This window comes from Muntiacus reevesi, chromosome 22 (genome assembly GCF_963930625.1).
Source record: "Muntiacus reevesi chromosome 22, mMunRee1.1, whole genome shotgun sequence".
Taxonomy (NCBI): domain Eukaryota; kingdom Metazoa; phylum Chordata; class Mammalia; order Artiodactyla; family Cervidae; genus Muntiacus; species Muntiacus reevesi.
The window spans coordinates 11,770,430-11,795,034 of NC_089270.1; the positions used below are offsets into that span (position 1 = coordinate 11,770,430).

The 24,605-nt window shown below is 48.9% G+C and overlaps 1 protein-coding gene across 1 annotated transcript in view; it reads left to right on the top strand.

Moving 5' to 3' along the window:
* The window catches only part of SLC2A9 (solute carrier family 2 member 9), a 208,827-nt gene that overhangs the window by 146,946 nt on the left and 37,276 nt on the right, over positions 1-24,605 (top strand). The window contains exon 10 of the mRNA XM_065914116.1: positions 1,679-1,754. Within this exon, the coding sequence (XP_065770188.1) occupies positions 1,679-1,754 (76 nt within the window). The remainder of the gene's footprint in view (positions 1-1,678; positions 1,755-24,605) is intronic.

Sequence of the window (24,605 nt, forward strand, 5' to 3'; positions counted from 1 at the left end):
CCTGGAGTATGAGAACCCCTCTGGGCCTCACCCCACAAGGTCTCAGAGCTCCTTCCTGCTCAGCTACCCTCATCGCTGTTGCCCCAGCCCTGCTCCCCAGCAGCTGCCCGCAAAAGAGCCTGGCTCTTTCCTCTTCCCAGCGCCCTCCTTGCTCAACTGGCTTCTCTCATTGTCTGAGACCCTGGCTTCCTCCTGGATACCCCCTCCTCCAGGAAGCCTTCCCCTACCCGCTGTCTGAAGCACCGTCCTCTGTCTTCCCCAGGATCCCAGGGGCAGACCTAAAACACTGCTTTACACATAGCCTTGGCTTTCATTGTGGAACCATCTCCCTCTACCAATGGACAGTGAGTTGTAGGGGTGAGGACCATGCCCATATCATTTCTACATTCCTACCTCCCAGGAGGCACCCAGGAGGACCTTGGAATAATCTGTCAAATGGATGGAAGGATAGATAGATGGATGGATAGATGGATGGATGAACGGATGGACGGATGGACGGATAGACAGATGGATGGATGGATGGACAGATGAATGGGTGGATGGATTGACAGATGGATGGATGGATGGACAGATAGATGGATAGATGGATGGATGGATGGATGGACAGATGGATGGATGGATGACTCAAGGCACCAGATTCATTTAGTACAAAAGGCTATGAGGCCCCTCCCAGCCCTAGACCCTGCTGCAGCAGGAGCTGGTGGGCTTAGCTTGGCATGGAAGGGCTGCTCTCCCCTCTACCCGCTCCCCTCCACCCTGGAGGTTTGCACTGGGCTCTCCCATGCCTCCGCACCCTTGCCCATGGGACGCCCTCTCCTGGAACTCCTTTCCTTTCCATTTCCTCTTGCCTGACTTCGGCTCAGCCTTGAAAGGTGAGCATAGACTCCTCTCCTCGCCGTGTCTCTCTCAGACACGTTCTCATCATCACCATCCAGTCTGCTAGAGCAGAAACGATTTCCCAAACTTCTCTCCCACCCGGCGTGAAGTCACCACCCTCACCCGCCAGACAAGTGGCAGCCTCTCCAAGCATATTTAATGACATGAGTTAACTCATCTCACACCTTGTCAGGAGAGCAGAGAGAGAGAGATAGCATTTTATATGATAACAGAGATTGGCCTAGAGAAAAATTTTTAAAAGTGAAATTGCCTGTAAAATTTTCTCATATTGCCTGCTTCCAACTGAGCCCTCAAATGGTGTTATTCATTTGTCTACCACTTACCATATGCTGTGCATAATCAGTTGCTCAGTCGTGTCTGACTCTTCGCGACCCCATGGAATGTAGCCCGCCAGGCTCCTCTATCCAGGGGATTTCCCAGGCAAGAATACTGGAGCGGGTTGTCATGCCCTCCTCCAGGAGATCTTCCCGACCCAGGGATCTCCTGTTTTAGCAGGCTGATTCTTCACCACTACACCACCTGGGAAGCCAAATGCTGGGACTTTGCTAAATGCTCACGGGCATCATGCCATTTCACTGTGACCTCTGTAAGACATATGGATGGAATGGCTTAGGGATTATCATCGTCCCCACTTTATGGATGCTGAAACTGAGGCTCAGAGATATAAAGTGACCTGTCCCAGGTCTCACAGATGGATCAAGGAGGAGCTGGGGGGGGGTGGTTGGTACCCAGGTCCTCCACCCATGACCGCCCCCTCATCTGCCCAACTGCTCTCTCACAGGACCACGCGCCCTGGATCCCTTACCTGAGTATCGTGTGCATTCTGGTCATCATCGCCGCCTTCTGCAGTGGGCCAGGTAAGGCTCTCTTCCTTCCTCTCCCGCCAGCCTAGGGATTCACGATGCTACCAGGGAGGGTGTTCTCATTGTACAGATGCGAAGATTGTGGTCTGAGGAAGGACAAGGGCCACTGGGAGTGGAGGGGGAACAGAGAGTCCCCACCTATTTAAATGCAGTGATCGTCTTGGTTTCCATCCACCTGATGGTCAGTAACAAACTCACTCAAAGATGCATAGGTGGTAACATACTACAACATAGCGATCTTTAACAGCTGGGAGAGCTGGGAGCTGGGATGAATGAAAGATACTCAAGTTACAGTCTGTGCCCGCAGAGAGGCTACATTTTCATATGGAAGGTATAATGATATAATAATGGCAATGTCTAGGATTTATTCACCATTGATTATGTGCTGTACTTGGCCAAGCATTCAATGCCTGTTATCTCATTTAAGGCCCGTGACAGCCCTAGAGAAGGCAGAGAAGGGAAGCTGCTTGTCTAGAGCAGGCAGTGATGGAATCGCCCAGCCCCTAGGTCCTAACCACCTCCTGTCACTGTCCTTGCACGAGTGTCCAGTCTGGAGTGTTCTGAGCCCCAGTTTACCCTGGACCCAGTTTCAGCCCCAGCTCTGCCGTTTCCCTAGTAGGCAGGCCCTCTGCTCCTCCAGGGCCTCAGATGGTCAGGCGGGTGGGACTAGGGGCCCTGCCACGCTTGGCTTGGGGGCCTGTGTCCCGCAGGGGCCCCGTCAGAGGCCGTGCTGGGGCTGGGAAGGTGTCTCCAGGCAGTTCTGACAATCGCACAGAGCGCTCTCCTGGAGGCCCTCTGTGGTTCTCCTTTGTTTGGGTTTCTCTGTTGATGAAAATATTTCTATCAGAACAAACGAACCTGAACCTGAAAAGCGGACCCTTGCGCTGATTTTCACGGGCCATGATGTTCCATGTCCTGTCACGTTTTTCCCCACCAGGGACAGCAGAAGGTTGCAGTGAGATGGTGGGGTGGGCCGTGGAATCACTGGGGGGGGTATCAGACATGCATACGCGTGTGCACACGCACACACACTGCTGCAGTGATGAGGCGGCTGGAGGAACAGGGGGTATCTTCCAGGGGACAGGGGGCAGTTAATGACAAGAGGATGAACCAGGAGCCCACGAAGCAGTTAAAGGAGATTCACGGGGGGAATATGCTCCATCCCACAGGGCCTCCACACCACCCACTCCTCACGCAGCTGTCACGTCGGGGCCCCTGGAGGTGGGTGGCCGGCGGCTCCATGCAAGACCAGGGACTGTGGGAAGGAAATCCAGGAGGCAGTCTTTGCTCTCATGGGGCTCATAGACGAGTGTGACCATCTCACCCGGCCTACCACCTGCCCACTGAGGCCTGTCCTGACCACTTAATCTAAAATCAACACATGCGTACACAAACACATAAGTACACACACACATGCATATGCATACACAGAGTATACACATACCACATATGCATACATAACAAGCACACACAAACCCAAACTTATGTACATATACCTACATACAAGTATACACATGCACACGCATACATACACATACAAGTACACACATACACTCATGCACACACACATGCATACACAAAGTATGTACACACATGCACATATGCACAAACATACAAATATACGTACACACAAGCACACACATACATACACACACATGCATACATGCACACACAAAATATACAGACACATGTGTATATACACAAGCATACACAAAGTCTACATACACAAACACAAACATACACACAAGTATACACATGCACACACATACACATGCAAGGATACACATACACAAATGTACACATGTGCTCACACAAGCCACAGTCACTCACATACACACACACCCTCGATTACATTATCCTGGTTTACTTCCTCCTCAGCCTCTCTCCCTGACTCATCTGCTCACAGTATTCTCAGATGAGGATTTAATACAGGGATTCCCATCTTTTTGTGTAAAGGGCGAGACAGTAAATATTTTCCAGGCCCCACATCCTCCACGGCCACTCTGCAGCTCTGCAGTGGTCGTGCAAATGCAGCCACAGGCAGTATGTAAATGAAAGATGACACGGCTGTGTCCCCAGGAAACCTTATTCACGAGAGCAGGTGGCAGGCTGGGTGCGGGCTGAAGGCTGTGGTCCGCTGGTGTCTGGTTTAGCACGTCTCCTTCAATCTAGGAAATAAGCTCTGAAAGCACCTGTCTGTGGTTCATTATCTCATCCTCAGAGCTCAGAAGGGAGCCAGGACAGGCACCGTCACGGCTAGGGCTCTTCCAAGAAGGGGACGAGTCACCCCTAAAGTGACTTGGTTAAACGCAGAGGCCATGGCTGAGGGCTTCCCAGGCCCCATCCTGCCCCTTGCCCCATCCTGGCCTCACACATAGTAGCGTTCAGGCATTAAGCTCTCTTGTTTGCACGGCATATCTCTCACACATCACCCCCAATCTGCATGATAGTCTTGAAATTAAGATTAACTGCTCCTGTTTACAGATGAGAAAATAAGCCCAGAGAGGTTACACGGTCCCCTAACATAAACCAGCTGGAAAATTTTGGAATCAAGATTGGAACCCAGATTTTTAAAACCTGAGCTCTTCCCACGCTGTTGCAAAGGATAGCAATTCACATCCATGCACTGTTCTCAGCTTTTCCAGCACATTTCAATCTCTGATCTCTGTTCCCTGATCTAATCCTCACACCAGTTCTCTGATAATAATAACATTTATTGAGCACTTACTATGCTCCAGGCCCTGTTCTAAGTGTTTGAATGCTCATAAACATCCTGTATAAATATTAGATAACACAGAATAAGGTTGTGAAAATAAAATAGTAACAAACAGGGATTTCACTCAGACTCAAACTTGACTAATAATTCTCAGGATACTGGTCATCTTAAGATGTAGGTGAAGTTTAAAACCATCAGCATGGCTCCCTACATTCTTCCTTGAAGATTAGAGTGCACTCTGGTCCAGATTAAACTCCCAGGGTCTCTGAATAAAACATGTAGGACAACACACATCCAGAAGCTATTTTATTCATGAAGCATCTTCATTTTCACTTTGATAATTACACAGCTGACACTGACATTTTCCAGTGAACTCTCCGCATAGCTATACATCCCATTCTAAATAAGCCAGGTAAAGCATCCTTAAAGCATTTGTACATAAGGACTCTCTCTTATCTTTCTGCTACAAGTACCATTATGAGATTGGCTTAGCAAGTTTATAAACAGAATGAACCAGGTTATTGTTTTTTCTCTCTTTTCCTTCTCCCTATCCCAGCTGTAGAAGGTGAATTACAGGTCAGCTGCAAAACCTTCCCTTCCCAAACTAATTTTATATCCCCTTTATAGATGAAAAGCAAAAATCTTAATTTAATCATTTCCCCAAGCCTCATAGCTAAGAGGTGAGTGCTGAATTGGAGCTGACACCACCTTGTTCGAGGACCTGTAATCTTAACTCTGACCTATGCACGTGGTTATGTTTTAGCGACTAAACAACAACAACGCACATGGTCATTTCTCATTGACGGCTTGCTAAAAGGTGGGTGGAATTAGGCCCATTGGGAAACTGACCTGCAGGATGACAGAGAATCTGGGATAAGAGAGAAAGCTTCTGTCTTTATCCTCATGTGATAGGGCTACTCTGCACTATCATGCATCAGTCCTGTTTGTGTCAGTACAGAAAGGTATAATTTGCCATTTGTGTCTAGTTGTCAGATGTCCGTGGCTGAAGGTGAATTCAGAACACTTTGATTTTCATGGTTTCCAGCTGTTCTTGCTTCAAACGTTGTCTGTGCACACAGGTCAGGAGCAGTCTTTCTTTGTCTCAAACTCACAAAACTAAATCATAGCGCCTGTTGACACGAAGGTTGTGTGACACATCCATACCTTCAGAGTGAGGCAGAACAGAACATGGGGATGCTTTCAGAGCTCCCAGGGGACCTCAGAGATCCTTTGGCAGATGAGAAACTCTGCCCAGGAGCTGGGATGAATTAGAACGAAGGCATCCTAAGTTCGTGAAAGAACAGAGAAATTTTCAGTCCAGTTATTCATTGGAAGCTTAAGCTATGCTTTCCCTGCCAAGAAGTCCTCTGACTATGACTTGATTGCTTCCAGTGATAGGGAGCTCACTAGCTAACAAACCAATGCTGTGGTCCAAGATCAGGGAACTATGGCTTGTGGGCCAAATCTTGCCCATGGCCTATTTTGTATAACCCATGAGCAAGGAATGGTGTTTACATTTTAAGGGGAAAGCAAGAAGAAGGTGTGACAGAGACCATCTGCAGTGGCCTAAAAATCTCATATATTTCCTATCTGGCCTTTTTCAGAAAAACTTTGCCACCCCTTCTAGAATCCCTCAGTTCTGACCTTTGGAAGAAGGGAGAGTGAGCTAGCTTAGGAGGGAGGGAAAGATGAATTTCAATACAGCAGAAATGCCAGGATATAAAAGGAGGTTAATTGCAAAGGAGCCACAAATAACCCAGCAGGGCCCGAGCAGTGGTCCTCAAACACTGCTGAATCACCTGGGAAGCTTTCAAAAGTCCTGATGGTCAGGCTGCATCTGGGGGTGGGACCCAGGCCATAGTTTCTAACATTCCCAGGTGATTCCAGCTTGCAGTCAAACTTGGAAATTCCTGGGCAAGAGTCATCTTTCCCAACTCTGGCTGAAAGCCTTACAATCCCCTGAGGGGCTGAGAGAACTAAAGTGAATGCTGATTCAGACCTCTCCTGACACAGGCTCCGTTGGACCTCCAGGGTTGAACCCAGTGAGAACCACTGTCCAAGGTGGGTTGGGGGCGGGACACAGCCCAGGACCAGTCGGAAGTCAGTGAGAAGCTGGAGGAAGGTCCAGGGGCATTGCATTAAGATTTACTCTGAGCTCCAGAGAGGTCTGTTGGGGAGGATATTTAAGCATAAACTTCGCAGGGCAGGTTTGCTGTGAGAAGAGCAGATCTGGAAGGCAGATGGGAAAATATATGTAGCCAAGTGGCATGAGCCGGGGGCCAGATGGGAAACCCAGGCTACAGGAAGTGAGGGCCAGACAAGGGCGGTGGGCCTGGGCAGTGCCAGCCGGCAGGGACCCTGTGGACAAGGGCTCTGGGCTGAGTCAGACCACTGAGGGGAAGCCCCACATCCTGGAGTGGGATCTGAGCGCTGTTCTGTTTTGTTCCGATAACAGCTGTTCTCCCAGGAAGAACAGTGAGTGCTGACATGATCTCTCCGTGGACAGATTGGCCTTCTTCTCTGTCCACTTAAACAAAGATGCTAAATTGAACCCATCCGCAAACCTGCCTGAAAGGCCTTCCTGACCCAACCCACAAAGCTCTGCCTTCTGTGCTTTTTCCCAAGCTCTCGCCCTTCCTGCCATGACCTTGGCTCCCCTCCCAGCGTTTGCAAACGCTGCTTTCTTGTGATTGTGACTGTGTGCTGAGTTTCAGGGATTTTAGATTCTGCTCTCCATCCGTATCTGGAAGACTTCCTAATGGGAGGTCCAGGTGCACCCCCCAATCTCGGATCAGCTGTTGGTCCCTACCCTCTGCTCCCCTAGACACCCCATGTTCACCCAGCAGCTGGGTGTCACCCACTCCAGCTACTGTACCCACAAGATTGACCAGGGCTTAGAAACTTCACTTGGACTCACATTGACAGCACACAGCTTAAGCCCCCGGGGAAATTACCTGTTCAAGAGGCCCTGCCACTGGGGTTGTGAGATCATGCTGCATCTCCCTAAGTGGACAGGAAGGAACAGGTCCCCGGAGGAACTACCCTGGGAATGCATGGCTCGGAACCGATGGGAGATAAATGGCCAAGGGCCTCCCAAGCAGCCTGCTCCTCCATGATTAGATGAAAAAAAATCATCTTCCCAGGAGAGAAGCTGTACATTTGCCCGAGGCAGCTTCTGTGGTGAGCGGATCAATGCAAGGAGACTTGACAGGGAGTTGAAATTAGGGGAAGGGAAAGAAAGAAAGCAAGAAAGGCGGTTTCCTGCTACATATTTTATTTGTGTGCATAACCCCAAGGCAGTGGCAGAGAGGCCTAATAAATGAGGCACAGGATAAAAGAGCTTTATCTTTGAGGTAAAGGAGATGATCCTCAAAGCATGTCAACTGCAGTTTGAAAAGTCTTAGGATGAACGGACCGTGCCGGCTGTGAGTTCAGCCCTCTAAGGGCAGTTTACCAGCCAGTGGGGAGGACCGATGCACCCTGGTCCATGCAGCAAGATGGAGTTATCACTGTTCGTGTAAATGGGTGCATCAGGATCTGATCTGAGCTTTCCAGAAGGCTTGTGCCGTCCTGATGGGGGAGTATACCAAGTGCCTGGGGAACGTGTGATGATGTTTTAATGATGTTAGTTGCTCACTCGTGTCTGACTCTGCAACCCCAAGGATTGTAGCCCACCGGGCTCATCTGTCCATGGAATTCTCCAGGCAAGAATACTGGAATGGGGTTGCTATTCCCTTCTCCAGGGGATCTTCCTGACTCAGGGATCGAACCCAGGTCTCCTGCATTGCAGGCAGATTCTTTACCATCTGAGCCCCCAGGGAGCACGTGCCTGGCTTGAAAAGGGGACACCTCTATCTATCACAGTGATGTAATCTGAAAAGACTGCCCTCATGTACCAACCTTTGCAGGAACCATGGGGCTCTCTGCCGCTCCCACGCCCTCCCCCTGCCCACCCCACACTCTCCCTGCTTTCCAGCCACTTGGAGCTGGTGGCAGCTGCCCCATGCCACTCACATGTCCTTGACTTTACACATCTGTCCTCCCACCTAGGGCCCACCCTTATGCATTCCCATTGTCAAGGGGGAAAAAATTGCACAGTGTCAGAGTTGTGAGTTGTTATTTGAAGCAAAATGAGGACTGCAGCCGGGGAGACAGCATCTCAGATAGCTCTGAGAAACTGCTCCAAAGAGGGGGGAGGAAGGTCAACATATATGATTTTGGTGAAGGGGGAGTTTGTGCGATTGAGCACTTATCTTTGTGAAAGTTTTCTGCTCATCATGAGAAGCTAATGTCACCATGAAGGGATGAAGTGCCTTTCTAAATATGAGGAGGCATAAGAATTGGGCTCATAAGATCAGCTTCTGAAACCATCCAACTACCTGAAGACCTGTCCTGCCAGTTTTTCCCAGAGCACAGAGTACCTCACTTCTGATCTCCAACCTAAACTTTTAGGGGATGTTGAAGGTCAGCAGCTGCAGCAGCTCATGATTTAATCCTTGTAGAGGTAGATGGGAAGTGCCAATTTGGCACAATCCATCTGAGGAATGGCTTCTTGGTCGGTGGTTAAGACTCTGCTTTCCAGTGCAGGGGGTATGGGTTCCATCCCTGGTTGGGAAGCTAGGATCCCACATGCCTTGCGGCCAAAAAACCAGAATAGAAACCAGAAACAATGTTGTAGTAAATTCAATAAACACTTTAAAAAAGGTCCACGTCAAAAAAAAAAAAATCTTTTAAACATAGTTGTCCATTCCCACTGACCCTTAAACCTTTCTTAAAACTAGAGAGCTCCTCCTCTGTGCCCCTCAGCTCCACCCCGCTAGACTTGCTGCTAACCTCACCCTCTCCACCCCCTATTACAATGGCCGAGGTTGCTCAATTTCCTCTGATATCTGGAAATAGCAGAGACCTTGTTTCCATCACTTCTGTATTCCAGGCGCCAAACACAGGGCCTGACAACTGGTTAGCACTCAATACATGATTGTATTTCTCATGCATTCATTCAACACTCACTCATGGAGTCCCTACTGTGTTTTCCAATACCAAATGCCCTTTTTCCCACACCCATCTTCCAGTTCTCTAACATCAGCTGCATGTCCAGCAATGCAGTCCAGTTCTGACACTCCCTAACCCAGAGTGAGTACAGAAACCCACCCCCCACCAAGTTAAGGGTCCAGCCCCACAAACCTTCCCCCATCTCAGACACCAGCTGCGGTTGGGGTCACCAGGTGACTGCAGTTCTGCCTGGCCGACTGCAGTACAGGGGGTCCCAAGACCGATTCCCTCAGGCTCTGTGTTTGCAAGAATGACTCCCAGAGCTCAGGAACATGCTCTGTTTAAAACAGTTCCCTCTAAAGAGGTGCACAGCGAAAGGGATGGGGGAGTGGGTATGGAGTGTCCATGCCCTGTGGGGGGGATATACCCTTCCCAGCCCCTCTGTGAGCCCACCAACCTGCATACTCCCTACCCCATCCCTTAGGAGTTTCTGTCGTGTTTCATTAAGTGGGCGTGATCGAGTCAATCACTGGCCATAGGGGACCGAACTCAATCTCCAGGCCATCACCCCTCCCCAGATTTACATCTGGGGGATTGAGTCTGACCGTGTTAGCAAGGCCAACTTCTTGTTGCACCCAAGAGCCCACATGAGTCACCAGGTTAGGTGGGGAGGAGAGGGGCTCATTAGGAAAAACAACACACTCCTGCATGTTATGGTATGCTAAGCCACTCTGGTCGTGTCTGACTCTTTGCAACCCCATGGACTGTAGCCCACCAGGCTCCTCTGTCCATGGAATTCTCCAGGCAAGAATACTGGGGTGGGTTGCCATCCCTTCCTCTGGGGGATCTTTCCCGACCCAGGATTCTAAACTGCCTCTCCTGCAGTTCCTGCATTGCAGGCAGATTCTTTATCCATTGAACCACTGGGGAAGTTCAGGACACTCCTATCACTCAGGAAATTCCAAGGGTTTGAGGAACTCCATGTTTTGCACCAGGGACTGTGCTCTCTGCCAGAAACCAGGGCGAAAAGCCAAATGTATATTTATTATCCCACAGTGCCAGGCTCTGGGCCATGATTGGAGGTAAAGAGTGAATGAGACAAACAGCATCTCTGCCACCATGGAAGAGCAGCCCACAGCATACAAATGACTCGCCCAAGGTCACACAGCGAGAGCAGCAGAGCTGAGATCCGGACCTGGGCAGTGACCCTCCTGACCCTCTCTTCCCACCAAGCACCCAGCCTGGCGTGGCTTTGTGGCTCATTCTCCTGCAGTCCTGGGTCCTGGGGACCACGGGAGGGTTCTCAAGTATCCCATCCAGACACTGATCTGTCTGTAGACTGAAAAGATGCACAACCTGAAAGGTGAGAATTACATTTAATTCAGCAGACAAAACTAAGGACTGCAGCCTCTCAGAGACTGCTCCAAAGAGACAAGGGAGGAGCTGGGATATATAGTTTTTTCAGCAAAGACCAGGTAGTTGGAACATCAAAAGATTACTGTTCATTAAAGAAAACAGATATCTCAAGGATGTTAAGGAATTTAGTGCTTTTCTGTGTCTTGGGAAGATGCAAGAGTCTGGGCTCACTGAAATTACTCCTTTGATCTGCACCTTAGCTAGTGGAGGCCAATATCCTGTTCTTTCCGTGCTTCCCAGGTAGCACTCATGGCAAAGAACCCGCCTGCCAATGCAGTAGATATAAGAGACGAAGGTTCGACCCCTGGGTCTAGAAGATCCCCTGGAGGAGGCATGGCAACCCACTCCAGTATTCTTGCATGGAGAATCCCAGGGACAGAGGAGCCTGGTGGGCTACAGTCCATGGGGTCACAAAGGGTCAGACACAACTGAAGCGACTTAGCATGCATGCATGCCTCCTGTTCCTTCCAGTCCCGAGTCCCCTGGGGTGCACTCTTGGGCTGACTCCAGGGACTGGGCAGCCCATTTGCCTCCATCCTGAGTCCCTTCAGGGCTCACCATAGGGGGTAGCTGCAGTGACCCGACTAGCTGTTTACTAGTATGGCGGGCAACAGTCTTCATTCACCACAGTTAGACATCCGCCTCGGACGTTTCACCCCCTGTGGCCTTGGCACTGTGAACCCCTTGCAGCACTGGGCACGAGGTCCACTGAGGGGGGAGAGGCCGGAAGTCCACCTGTTCAGCCACTGGCCAAGGCGGGGGAGAAGTGCCAGCCAGGATCTGGGAACTGAACTTTGAGGGTCCACCCTGATGGAGCCCGTGAGACCCGGAAAGGGGAGAGGCTAAGCCCAGCAGACCCAAGAGGAGAGCCTGGAGCAGGGAGAAGGGAGAAGAGTCAAGGGAAATGGAGTCCAAACCATACACATGCGTGACATGAACTGAACGCCAGCCTGGCACCTGCTCTGTCTAGGGGGGAGGAGATGGAAAACGTGCCGCTCCTGCCCTGGAGGAGCCCGCGGGAGACAGACCTGGAATGGATGATCTTGTTCAGTGGATTTCCCCAAGGGCAGGAGCGGGAAGAAAGGAGAGGGAACCAGGGGATGTCAAGTGACCAGCATTTGGGCAGATGTTGCTTGGACATGATCCCATTGAATTCTCTCGAATCTGCAAGGTCAAATCCATCATCTCACAGCTGGCAAAGGTGGGTGGAAGTCCAGAGTCAGCCCTGGCTCTGTCTGCCTCTGAACCCCACGCCATAGGGCAGGCACTATGCCAGGCCACGTGCAGGGGTGAGGTTCTGTTCCTCAGGGATGTTGCCCCAGAAGGGAGCTCAGTGAGCAGGCAGCAAGGCCTCAACTGCCTAGTCAGGGGTCAGGGCAGGAGGCCAGGGTCTGCTTGGAAGAAATCTTCCCCAAGCATGAGTCTAGCACAGTGCCTGGCAGGTATAGGTACCCAGACATTTCTGCTTGTTGAATGAATGAATAAATGAGAGAGTAACTCCATCCATGGCCTTGGCCTCCACTCAGTTGCATTAAGTAGCCCAGAATTCAGATGGAGGTCAAGTCAGATGATTCATTCCTCCTCAGAAGTTAAGAAACTGTGTGAAAAACAGAGTAATAAGAAAATCAATCTCTAACTCTCTTGACCAAGGAGAGATGGCTGGGTGGAAGACATCAGTCTACATACATTAAAACGATTAGAGCTATAAATCAAGAGATCTCAGCCTGACACCAGATAGGTATACAGTCCTACTTTTTTGTAATGGTTTAATGCCAATAAATGGGAATGTCTCACAAGTCCAGGCTTAAAAAAAAAAAGTAGCAGTCACTGCTCAGAACATATTTGTATCTCTAAAAGGGATTGATGCAGAAGGTGAGACTGAACTCCAGTAGTGCAGATTCTAATCCTTCACTGTCTTCATCCAGAAGAGGATACCAAATGCCCACACCCATTACCACCTGGTATCCGGGGCGAGGACTTATGAGATAACCTTTCTAAAACTACCCTGCAAACCCTCAACTATCATAGAAATTTGCAACTAGGTCAAGGTCCAGCAGGAAGGTACTGTCAGCTGGGGTTTTAAAGGAAATTGCACAAATGGCCTATTTTCAGAGGAGAGGCAGGTGAATGGGCTCAATAGAAAAGATGGATAGAGGGAAGGGTGGCCCCCACCCCCCAAGCCTGAACAGGTATCAGGGAGATGAATTTTGATTAATAATCATTTCTCCCAAATAAGAGAAATTAGATACTAAGAAACAGGACCATGCCATGAAGACTGAGCTTGACAGCTCTGGGGAGCCCTGTGGACCGTTGCTATATTTAAGACTTTCACCACCATCTCCACCTCCAAGATCTAATTTTCGTTCCAGTTGAGAATGCATGAGGGAGGTAAATGCACAGATTTTTTTAAGTCAGTACAAGCTGCAACTTCATCCCCAAGAGCATGAAGAGGAATGAGAAACATCCCAACCAGGAGCTTGGAGCCCAGGTTAGAGGCAGTTTCCAAGTAAAGAAAAAGAAGAGGAAGTAGTTGACTCTCACTGGAGAAGGGGATTGACAGTTGAGGCTCAGAGAGGTTAAGTGCTTTACCCAAAGTCACACTGCAAATGAGCAGGGGAGCCAGGATTCCAGTTCAGGTTAGTGTGAATCTAGAGCCCCACCTCTTAACATCCACTTGCAGTAGGCTACCAAGAGAAGTCAGGACCCTGGCACTGTGGAAGCATGAAGAATACACTTCCTGGACAAGTGGGAAGTCAGGTTACCTGGAGGGAGTAAAGTTAAACTGATTTCTGAGTGTTGAGTTGAAATGAGCCGAGCCACCACTCATGAGTTCTCAGAGTGTGAACTGCCCATGGCACCACGTCTAAAGATGCATCATCCCCGTGTTAGACAGACACTAACATAGGAGAACATCAGCCCACAGGCAAACCCAGCCGTGCATACACTCAGGAAAGCACGCCTCACACACTGGTTCGCACATACATGTACACACGTGTGTGACCCCTCTCCAAATATTCCTGAATGTTCCTTTCTTATCCACTCTCAGCAGCCTGATGGCCATCCCTTGCCTGACTTCAAATCTGGCCTGGATGCCCGCCATCAGGGTCGGAGGTGGGGGAAGCCCAGGTGTGCCTGCTCTGGGGGAGCAGATGGTTGGCACGCATGGTCACCAGCCAGGGCTGCTGCCTGCCAGGTGTCTGGAGAGTTTCCTTGGTGAAGCCACGCTGGGCCACGGTGTGTGATGGTTCAGGTCATACAGAAACCTACTTACTGTAGAAAGTGTTTTTCCTTGAGGAAGGGGCACATTTTCTCATTTGCAGAAGTGCCATTGGGGTTAGCGGTGGCCCAGCTGAAACGAAAAGGAAGGAACATCTGGGCAGAGGCCAAAAGTCAGAGAGCAGAGTGTGTTGGTGGATTCCAAGGACACAGAGTGTCGCAGGAGGAGACAGCAGGGACGTGGGGGCAGCAGGGAAGGTCCAGACACAAAGAAAACAGAGCCAGGTCATCGTGGCCCTCACAGGCTGGAAGAACTATTAATAGGCTTTGTACTCCCGGAAGTAAGCGGCCACTGAGGACTTTCAGGCTACAGTGTGACACTGTCAGACTGTTTTAAAGTCTGTAGTGTGGAGACTACGTGGAGGGGAAATGCAGAAGATGGGAGAGGCTTGTGCATGCTCAGCGGCTAAGTCAGGTCCAACTCTTGAGACCCCATAGACTGTAGCCCACCAGGCTCCTCTGCCCCAGGATTCTCCAGGCAAGAATACTGGAGTGGGATGGGGTACTATCTCTTCTTCCAGGGGATCCTCTCCACCCAGGGATCAAGCCTAAGTCTCCTGCATCTCCTGCATTGCAGGCAGATTCTTTACCACTTGAACAATCTGGGAAGCCTGACAGAGGCTTAAGAGGCATAAATTTAGGGGTCATTAAGGAATTTGTATTAGGGAGCTATCGCTGTGTAACAAATAACCCCAAAACTTAGCAGATTAAGCAATAACTGCCTATCATTGTCGACATCACTGACTCAATGAACATGAGTTTGATCAAGCTCCAGGAGATGGTGAAGGACACGGAAGCCTGGTGTGAAGCAGTCCATGGGGTCTCAAAGAGTTGGACACAACTGAGCGACTGAACAACAACAACACATCTATAATTGCTCCCAAGTCTATGCACTGACACAGTAGTTTTGCTACACCTGGCCCAGGCTTTGATGATCTTCATGCATCTCTACATTTGGCTGGCAGATTGGATGGATTCCAGTCCATCCAAGGTGGCCTCAACCACTGATCTGTAATCAAGAGGAGTGACTCGATGTCTGTCACCATCCAGCAGGCTAGCCCAGCTCATTTCCAAGATGGTAGCCAAGTTGAAGAAAAGAAATGTGCAAAACCTGCCAAGGTCCAGGCTTCACATCACTTCTGTCCCTATCTCTTGGCCAAAAGGAGTCAAAAAACCAGCCCAGAGCTAAGTGGTGGAGAAAAGACTTTACCTCCATTCGGAGGGGCTGAAAAGTACCATGGCCATTCTGCAATCTCTCCAGAAGCTGTAACCATAGACTAGGCAAGGGATGACAATTCAGGACTCTCATTTTAGGGAGAAATAGGTGTCATTCATTCATTTACCCATGTCACAAATAATTATTGACTGCAAACTGGAAAAACCATCCTTCAAGTTCTGGTGATTAAATCGTGAGCCAAACATGCACACACACACACACACACACACACACACACACACACACACACAGAGTCCCTCCCCTCAAGGGAGCTTACTTTAAGTAACAGTCAAAAGTTAGCGTCCCTGCTGGAAATGTATGACAAACTCCACTGACATAATTTGAAAAGGCAAACTGCAGTGGTGAAGACAGGCTACAGGATAATATCAAAGACCCTAGTTATTTTGAAGGTCTCAACATATGACAAGAACACCCAATCCTCCACCTATTGGCCATGCAGGAAGCAAAGCAATTTACAGAAAGTTAATTCATCAAAAGTCGACTCACTGAATGGTCAAATCGCTGAAAGCAATGTCATAGAGAAAAACTATTTGCAGAATTTGTCTTATTCCTTTTAATTATCTCTTAAGAATGTAGAGACTTTTGTGTGGAACCCAACAATTTTAACACCTTTCATCTATTTCAGTGTTGCTCTTCATTTTGCCTGCATAAGTGAATTTGGAAAAATGTCCCCCCTTGTTTTAAATTTAGTTCCTTGTTGTAACTGAAGGCTACTGGGGCAAGAAAAAGCATAGCTGAGCGGCATAAAATATATCTGTATCAACAGTAAGAATATATGTCTTCTTCGCTCTCCAAATCCATTTTATTCCAAAGACTGATACACACAGCAAGTAACAGGGTTTGGATAGTGAGACATATATTAGCACATTTATGTTAATTTATTTGATTGCTGATTGGAAAGCCAGAGTTTGAATAGCAAATGTGCAGAGAGCAAGAGATACACACCCATTGATAGAATAAGAGAATAAAATTCTCTTATTCACAAATGAATTTTACATCTTTGTCTTTTGATGAATTGACCTCAGTGAAATGAGAGGCTGTGCCAAATTCAGGCTTCCCTGGTGGCTCAGATGGTAAAGAATTCTGACTGTAATTCAGGAGACCTAGGTTCGATCCCCAGGTCAGGAAGATCCCCTGGAGAAGGGAATGGCAACCCCACTCCAGAGTTCTTGCCTGGAGAATTCCATAGATAGAGGAGTCAGACTAGGGGCCCTCTAGCTGGGTGGCTGTGTTTCAGAACCCACTGTGGTTCTCCCTATCCATGATCCAGACTGCTGGGTAGGCAACAGGATTGGCATTTTAGCACATTTTCTGGAAGATTCCCAAGCAGACAGTTCAGCCCAAAAGCACTGTCTTATTTGTAGAAGCTTTCAGGCTTAGTAACCAACTCTGGGGCTACCCAGAGACCCATACCTGTAGGCTGGCCAAACTGACCTCTGGCCACTCACTTCTCCTCCACGGCTCTCAGGACAACATGAAAGTCGTATGAGATTGCTGACAGTGTGAACAATCGAGTATTTAGCCAGCATTTCAGATTCTGTGCTGAGTATCTCACTCAAGCCATCTTACGCAGCCCTCAACCAGCCCCAAAGGCAGATTATCTTATTCCCATTTTGATCATGAGGAAGATGAGCCTCCAAAAATTTGTAGCTCTTCTAAGTCATACATGTAGATGCTACTGATGTTAGAGGATGGCGATGTTTGTGCTCTTTTCTACCATAATGCGGTGAACATTGATACCCCCCCTCTGAGATTCACATCCACTCAGAACCTCAGAAAGTGTCCCTGTTTAGAAAGAAGGTCATTGCAGATATAATTAGTTAAGGATCTCAAGATGCATCATCCTAGCGTCAGTTCAGATCAGTCACTCAGTTGTGTCCGACTCTTTGCTACCCCATGGACTGCAGCATGCCAGGCTTTCCTGTCCATCACCAACTCCTAGAGCTTGCTCAAACTCACGTCCGTTGAGTCGGTGATGCCATCCAACCATCTCATCTTTTGTCATCCCCTTCTCCTGCCTTCAATCATTCCCAACATCAGGGTCTTTTCCATTGAGTCAGTTCTTCGCATCAGGTGGCCAAAGTATTGGAGTTTCAGCTTCAGCATCAGTCCTTCCAATGAATATTCAGGACTGATTTCCCTTAGGATTGACTAGAGCCAGGGTGGACCTTAAATCCAATGACTGGTGTCTTATAAGACAAGGAGAGGACACAGAGAGAGAGAGAGTGGGTAACATGAAGATGGAGGCAGAGATCAGAGCAATGAACCTACAAGCCAAGGAACACTAAGGAGTGTCAGCAACACTGCAAGTTAGGAGAAAGGCATGGAGACTCCCCTGGTGGCGCAGTGGATAGGAATCCACCTGCCAACGCAGGGAACACAGGTTCTATCCCTGGTCTGGGAAGATTCCTCATGCTGTGGAGCACCTAAGCCCACGCTCCACAACTCCTGAGCTCGCACTTTAGGGCCCAGGAGCCCACAATTCCTGAGCCCCTGTTCCACAGCTACTGACGGCTTTGCACCTAGAACCTGTGCTTCTCAACCAGAGAAGCCACTGCAATGAAAAGCTCGTGCAACTCAGAGAAAGCCCGCATGCAGCAATGAAGACCCCCAGCACAACCAAAGATAAATAATACAAACTGTTTTAAAAATAAAAAAGCAAAAGACATGGGATGGTTTCTCCCTCACAGCCTTCAGAGAAAACTAACCCTACCAACACCTCCATTTCAGACTTCTCGCCTTCAGAACTGCGAGAGAATAAATACGTTGTTTTCAGTCGCCATGTTTTGGTGATGTGTTAGAGTAGCCCTAGGAAGCTAGCCATGATGTTGGCAGGAAAATATTTTCTGTCTCCCAGGCAGCAGTCGATGTGGGGCCAGTGGGCTTTGGAAATGACAGACTTCCATCATCAAGTTATCATCATCCGCATCATCACTAATGCCAAACAGATGGTGGGGCAAGCTGCTCGCCAAGCTCACAGTGAGCTTTCTGTTTATTCAGGAAGACCAAGAGGAACTTTTAAAATTAATATTATCTTCCTTAGGCAGAGTACCTGTTCAGAGCTAGGTACCACAGTCACCCTCATCCTCAGAGCATCCTGCCAAGGAAACACTCTTTGAGACAGGGTTACCTGGGCTCCAGGAGCCTGCCTTGCCCACATCATATGGTGCGGAGATATCCCAGGATTTGAACCTACATCTATCTGACTCTGACATCACCTTTCCTGCCAGTCTCCCTCCTGTTTTTCCAGACACTTAGTTTCCTTCCTTATCTCTTTTCTGCAGCCTAAGGCAGAGTTAATTAGTGAGTTTATCTCCTGCCGTGTTAATTCAGCATTGCGCTCTATGACTGTCTGCCAAGTTGTCCCCAGAAAAGATGGTCCCTCAGAAGCAATCCTAAGCAAATGCTGTTCTGAGAGTGAATTTGAGCCCTCCAAGGTTTCAGGGAAGAAGCCTGGATCTGCAACAGAAAGATGGAAAGTTTTGAAAACACTGGTTCTGCAGCCCCAGAGTCAGTGACACACACACCAGCCCCCAACCCCAGCTTCTAGGCTTCCCTGTGATTCCCGCAGCAGCAGTCTTCTTCCTGGCTGGGATGGGGCAATCCTGGGACCAGGAAGGGGATTTGTCACTTAGCTGCTCCTTGCAGCCTCTGAGATGGTGAGAGGAGTCTCTGTCTGGGTGATTAGTGTCCCTTGGCTGATGTACAAAGTGCCACAAACAGATGACTTTAACGACTGAAGCCTTATCTGTCACAGTCGGGAGACCGGAGGTCCAGAATCAAGGTATCAGGAGAGCTGAGCTCCTTCAGAGGCTCAGGGGAGAATCTGGCCACACCTCCCTCCTGGCTCCTGGTGACTGCCGGCATTCCTTGACTTGTAGCCACATCCCTCCAATCTCTGCCGCATCTTCATCTTGCCTCCTCCTCTATGTACCTCCCCAGCCCCCCCCGCCACTTTTCCCATATAAACATGGTTAAAAATAAATTCACAACCTGAGGGTTGACAGTTATGTTTTATTAGGCAGGAATTTTTAGGACGTCAAGCCTGGGAGGCAGCATCTCAAGTGATCCTGAGAGACGTGCTCTGAGAGGGGCGGTGGGGGAGGAGACAAGTTATATCGAAGTTTTGCAACAAAGGGCAGGTAGTCCGAACTTCAAAATACTATTGTTAATTAAAGAAAACTAGATATCTCAAGTTAAAGAATTCAGCCCTTTTCTATTTATGGGCCGATGCAAAAGTTTGGACTCACTGAAATCATTCCTTTCATATGCATCTCAGCTATCTGGGCTTCCCTTGTGGCTCAGCTGGTAAAGAATCCAGCTGCCGTGCAGGAGACCTGGGTTCGATTCCTGGGTTAGGAAGATCCCCTGGAGAAGGGAACAACTACCCACTCCAGTATTCTGGCCTGGGGAATTCCATGGACTGTATAGTCCATGGGGTGACAAGGAGTCAGACACGACCGAGCGACTTTCACTTTCCGCTCTCTGGGACCAGTATCCTGTGTTTTCACATCCTGAGTCCCCTCAGGGTTCACCTGTTCACCCTTGGTGGTGGCTACAGTTGCTGATGACTATGACATCCTTTATTTACTGCTATGGCAGGAAAGATGTATGTGATTGCATTTAGAACCCATGCTGATAATCCAGGATAAGCACCTCCTTAGCCTAGATTTTAAGAACTTTAACTTAATCATCCCTTTTGCCACAGAAAGCAGTATTCACAGGCTCCAGGGATTAGGAGATGGGATACATGGAGGGCCCCACCTGCTCTTGCGATGGCAGAAGGGCTCACAGTTCAGCAATTGCACCCCTCAATCTCCACACAAATGCTCTCTCTTTCTCTCCTGTCTCACCCACTTCTAACCTCACAGTGGGTGAAGGGGCTTGAGAGCCAAGAACTAACCCTTGTTGGCCTTCCCCGTGCAGGCAGAAACCTGCAGCTGACTTTGGAATTGCCAGCTCTGTTGTGTCTTGGTTCTGAGTCCAAATGAAGCTCTGTTTTAACCTCCTGTTACCCGTGCAATGTAAATGTCAACTAACAATGTGAATGCTAGGCAAGAAGTCACCTTTGCTAAACAGGGCCTGGGAGGTATAAAAAAGAGCAGAAACAGTGTCTGCTTCTTGAGAGGTTAATAGAAATTCTTGGGGGCAAGGCAGGGTGGGGCAGGGGCTGTGTCAAAGTCCTGCGGTTTCTGTTACAAACCCCCACTGGCCTCAGAACAAATATACATTTATTCTCCAGGGCTCTGGGGTCCAGAAGCCTAAAGCCGTCGTCAGTGGGGCAGAGTCAAGGTGTCTGCGCGGCTGGTTCCTTCTGGTCTGGGAGAGTCTGTTTTCTGGCCTTTCCCTACGTACAGGTTGCCCGCATGCATTGGCTTGTGGCTCCTTCCTCAATCTTCAAAGCCAAGTGGGTAGCACCTTCTCTTCTCTCTGACCCCCTGCCTCCCTTTTATAAGGACCTTGTGGTTATATTGGACCCAGCTGGACTGAGGTTTCCCAGGTGGCTCAGTGGTGAAGACTCCACCGGCCAGTGCAGGAGATGAAAGGGATGCAGGTTCGATCCCTGAGTCAGGAAGATCCCCTGGCGTAGGAAATGGCAACCACTCCAGTATTCTTGCCTGGAAAACCCCATGCACAGAGGAGCCTGTTGGGCTGCAGTCCATGGTGTGGCAAAGAGTCAGATACAACTGAGTGACTGAGCAACTCTGCATGCACCCCAAATGGGTAGGATAATCCAGAAGAGTCTCCCCATTTCAAGATCCTAACATTATCATATCTGCAGCATCTCTTTTGTCATATCAGATAACATTCATGGTTTCTGGGGATTAGGAGTCAACACCATTGCGAAGGCAGGGGTTGGTGGTTATGCACATTCCAATTAATAACAGCATTTCCTCAGGCTAAAAGGCATGGGGAAGAAGGATATATTTGGACATGGCAGGAAGTCAGGAGGCTGGTGGTGTCATGGGGGAGTTGGGAATGTTGGCAGGAGGGGTTAAGAGGTAAGCCGGTCCAGATCAGACTCTGCCTTGTAATTCAACCAGTATTTGTTGTTATTCAGTCGCTAAGTCATGTCTGAATCTTTGACCCCATGGACTGTAGCACGCCAGGCTCCCTTGTCCTTCACTACCTCCCAGAGTTTGCTCAAATTCACGTCCATTGAGTCGGTGATGCCATCCAACCACCTCATCCTCTGCTGCCCCCTTCTGTTTTGGCTTCAATCTTTCCCAGCATCAGAGTCTTTTCCAAGGAGCTGACTCTTCACATCAGGTGCCCAAAGTATAGTGAGTATACTAGTTCCCTGAGGCTGCCATAACCAAGTCCTACAGACCAGGTGGCATAAGCAACAGGAATGTGTTGTCTCACAGTTCCAGAGGCGGGAAGTCCAAGATCAAGGTGTCAGCAGGGTTGGTTTCTTCTGCAGCCTCTCGGCTTGGCGGTGGAAAGCCCACTTCTCACCGTGTTCCCACGTGGTTGTCCCTGTCAATGTGTCAGTGACCTAGTCTCCTCTTCTCGTAAAAACACCAGTCAGGTTGGCTTAGGACTCGTGCATATAACCTCATTTAATCTGAAAATCTACATTTCCAAATGCAGTCACACTGTGAGTTACTAGAGGTTAGGACTTCAATACATAACTTCTAGAGATGTCACAATTCATCCCATAACAGTAATCTAAAGTGAAGCTCCTAAAACAAGAAGCCTCCGTGGTTCAGGCACTTATTCTTCTTGTGACCAACTGTATGACTTAGGGCCAGTTGCTTAACCTCTCTGGGCATCATCTGAAAATTAAAGATAACAATAGCACCCACTTCACTGGAAAGTTGTAAGGATTAAATGCATCTATTTATTCAGTGGATAGTTACTAATGGCAGCCACATGCCAGGCACTCCTATAGGTGCTAGGGATAATGATAAAGAATAAAAAAAGACAAAATGCCTGTCACTCTGGAAGGACTGATGCTGAAACTCCAATACTTTGGTCACCTGATATGAAGAACTGACTCCCTGGAAAAGACCCTGATGCTGGGAAAGATTGAAGGCAGGAGGAGAAGCTGACGATAGAGGATGATTTGGTTGGATGGCATCACCGACTTGATGGACATGAGTTTGAGCAAGCTCTAGGAGTTGGTGATGGACAGGGAAGCCTGGCGTGCTGCAGTCCATGGGGTGGCAAAGAGTCAGACACGACTGAGCGACTGAACTGAACTGGAATGTTTATTATAGTGAGACATTATTCTTTGTGTATCTTGGAGAAGGGAATGGCTACCCACTCTGGGATTCTTGCCTGAAGAATCCCATGGACAGATGAGCCTGGTGGGCTACAGCAGTCTATGGAGTCGCAAAGAGTTGGACACAATTGAGCGACTAACACTTTGACTTTCTATCCTTTGTATAGGGAAACAATATAAAACAATATGAAAATTCACTTAGCAAGTATATGGACTGGAATAAGCACTACAGAGAAAATTTGAGCAGGGGAGGTGGCCAGGAAGCTTCTCTGGGAAGATTTTGCAACTTGTCAGGGAAGGTCCTAGAGGCAAGGTGACAATTGAGCAAAGATGTGAAGCCATGTGGGAACAGAACATCCCGAGAGCTGGAGGAAGAGAAGACAGCGCAGAGGGGGCAGCAGGCGATGCCTCAAAGGCTGATGCCCGCACGCTCAGGACAGAAAGGAGAGAGGGTCTTCAAACCACCTCTTGGCTCTAAGCCACAGTCTCTCTAAGGCGCCAGTGTCTGCAAGAACAGAGTATCTTTTAAACTCTGCATTGTTTGCTTTTGTTGTTGTGACAAGTTACTACAGACTTGGCCAACAAAAACAACACTCGTTAATTATCTTACAATTTGGAGCCCAAAAGTCTAAACTGAGCCTGCAGGGCAGCTCCTCTTATAGGAGCTCTAGGGGAGAATTTATTCTTTCCTGTTTTCTTTGTCTCTTCCTCCATCTTCAAACCTCTGCTTCTGTCATAACATCTCTTTTTCTGACTTTGACCCCATTGCCTCCTTTGTGCATAGACATTTATTTTAAGGACATAGAGCCCATCTTGATCAGGCAGGAGAATTTCCCCATCTCAAGATTCTTAATGCCATCTGCAAAGCCCCGTGGCCATGTAAGGTAACATTGTCACAGGTTCTGGGGACTAGAATGTGGACTTCTTTGGGGGGACTTTATTCTATCTGTCGGGCACCCCTGGTGGCTTAGACAGTAAAGAATCTGCCTACGATGCAGGAAACCTGGGTTCAATCCCTCGGTCGGGAAGATCCCCTGGAGAACGGAATGCCTACCTAACTCCAGTAACCTTGCCTGGAAAATCCCGTGGATGGAGGAGCCTGGCCGGCTACAGTCCATGGGGTTGCAGAGTCAGACATGACTGAGTGACTACTCACGCATGCATCCCATCTGTCACAGCATCCTTTATGCTCCAAGTTTGCACAAGGGGAAGAAAAACTCTGCAATATGAAACGGCATTTCCTCTATTTTATGTTTCCCATGGGCCGCTTGATGTAGTCAAGAAACTATGTGCTTCATCCTCTTCCAGCCTTGGGCCCGAAGGCCAGGACCCCACTTCCCAGCTGCGTGACCTTGGGCAGCTTAGCTCAGCTCTCTGGTCCAGTCCCACCTGTAATAGGAGGATGATGGATACAAGAAAGCTGTGATCCGAGTGTAAAAGAAATGTCTGCCAAGTGCCTAATAGAATTCCAGCCTACAGAAACCACCCAAGGAGCGGGGCTGTTAGAAGGTTTCCTAAGCCACAGGTCAGCTTCCTGTGCTTAAGAAAACTGCCCCTGGTGGGTGTCGTCTTAGCAGAAGTGGGTCCCACCCTCCCCGCCCCCCACCCTCCACCCAGAGCTCTGCAGTTCAGGAGGCCAAGCTCTGGAGACCTGAGTCTTCACTAAATCAAACAAGTCTTTGGGAAGAGAATTGCTTCTGAGAGGACATCAAACAGAACAGGCCGAGGGTTATTTTTCGAAGACAATGGCGTGTCTAATGGAAAATTTCACCCACCATGAAGTCTCATTTCTCAGACGGAGCCAGGGGAGGGGCTGGCGCGAGTCCGTGTACTGTCTCACCTGCGGTGTTTCCCTGTGTGCACCCGGCTTCTTTGTTTAAATAAAACGTGCAAAAATAGAAAATCAAGCTTTTTAGGTCTAAAAAGGGCCTGTGGGGGCTTCCTTTATAAAGAAAACTCAGGCATGTGCTTCAGTGCATG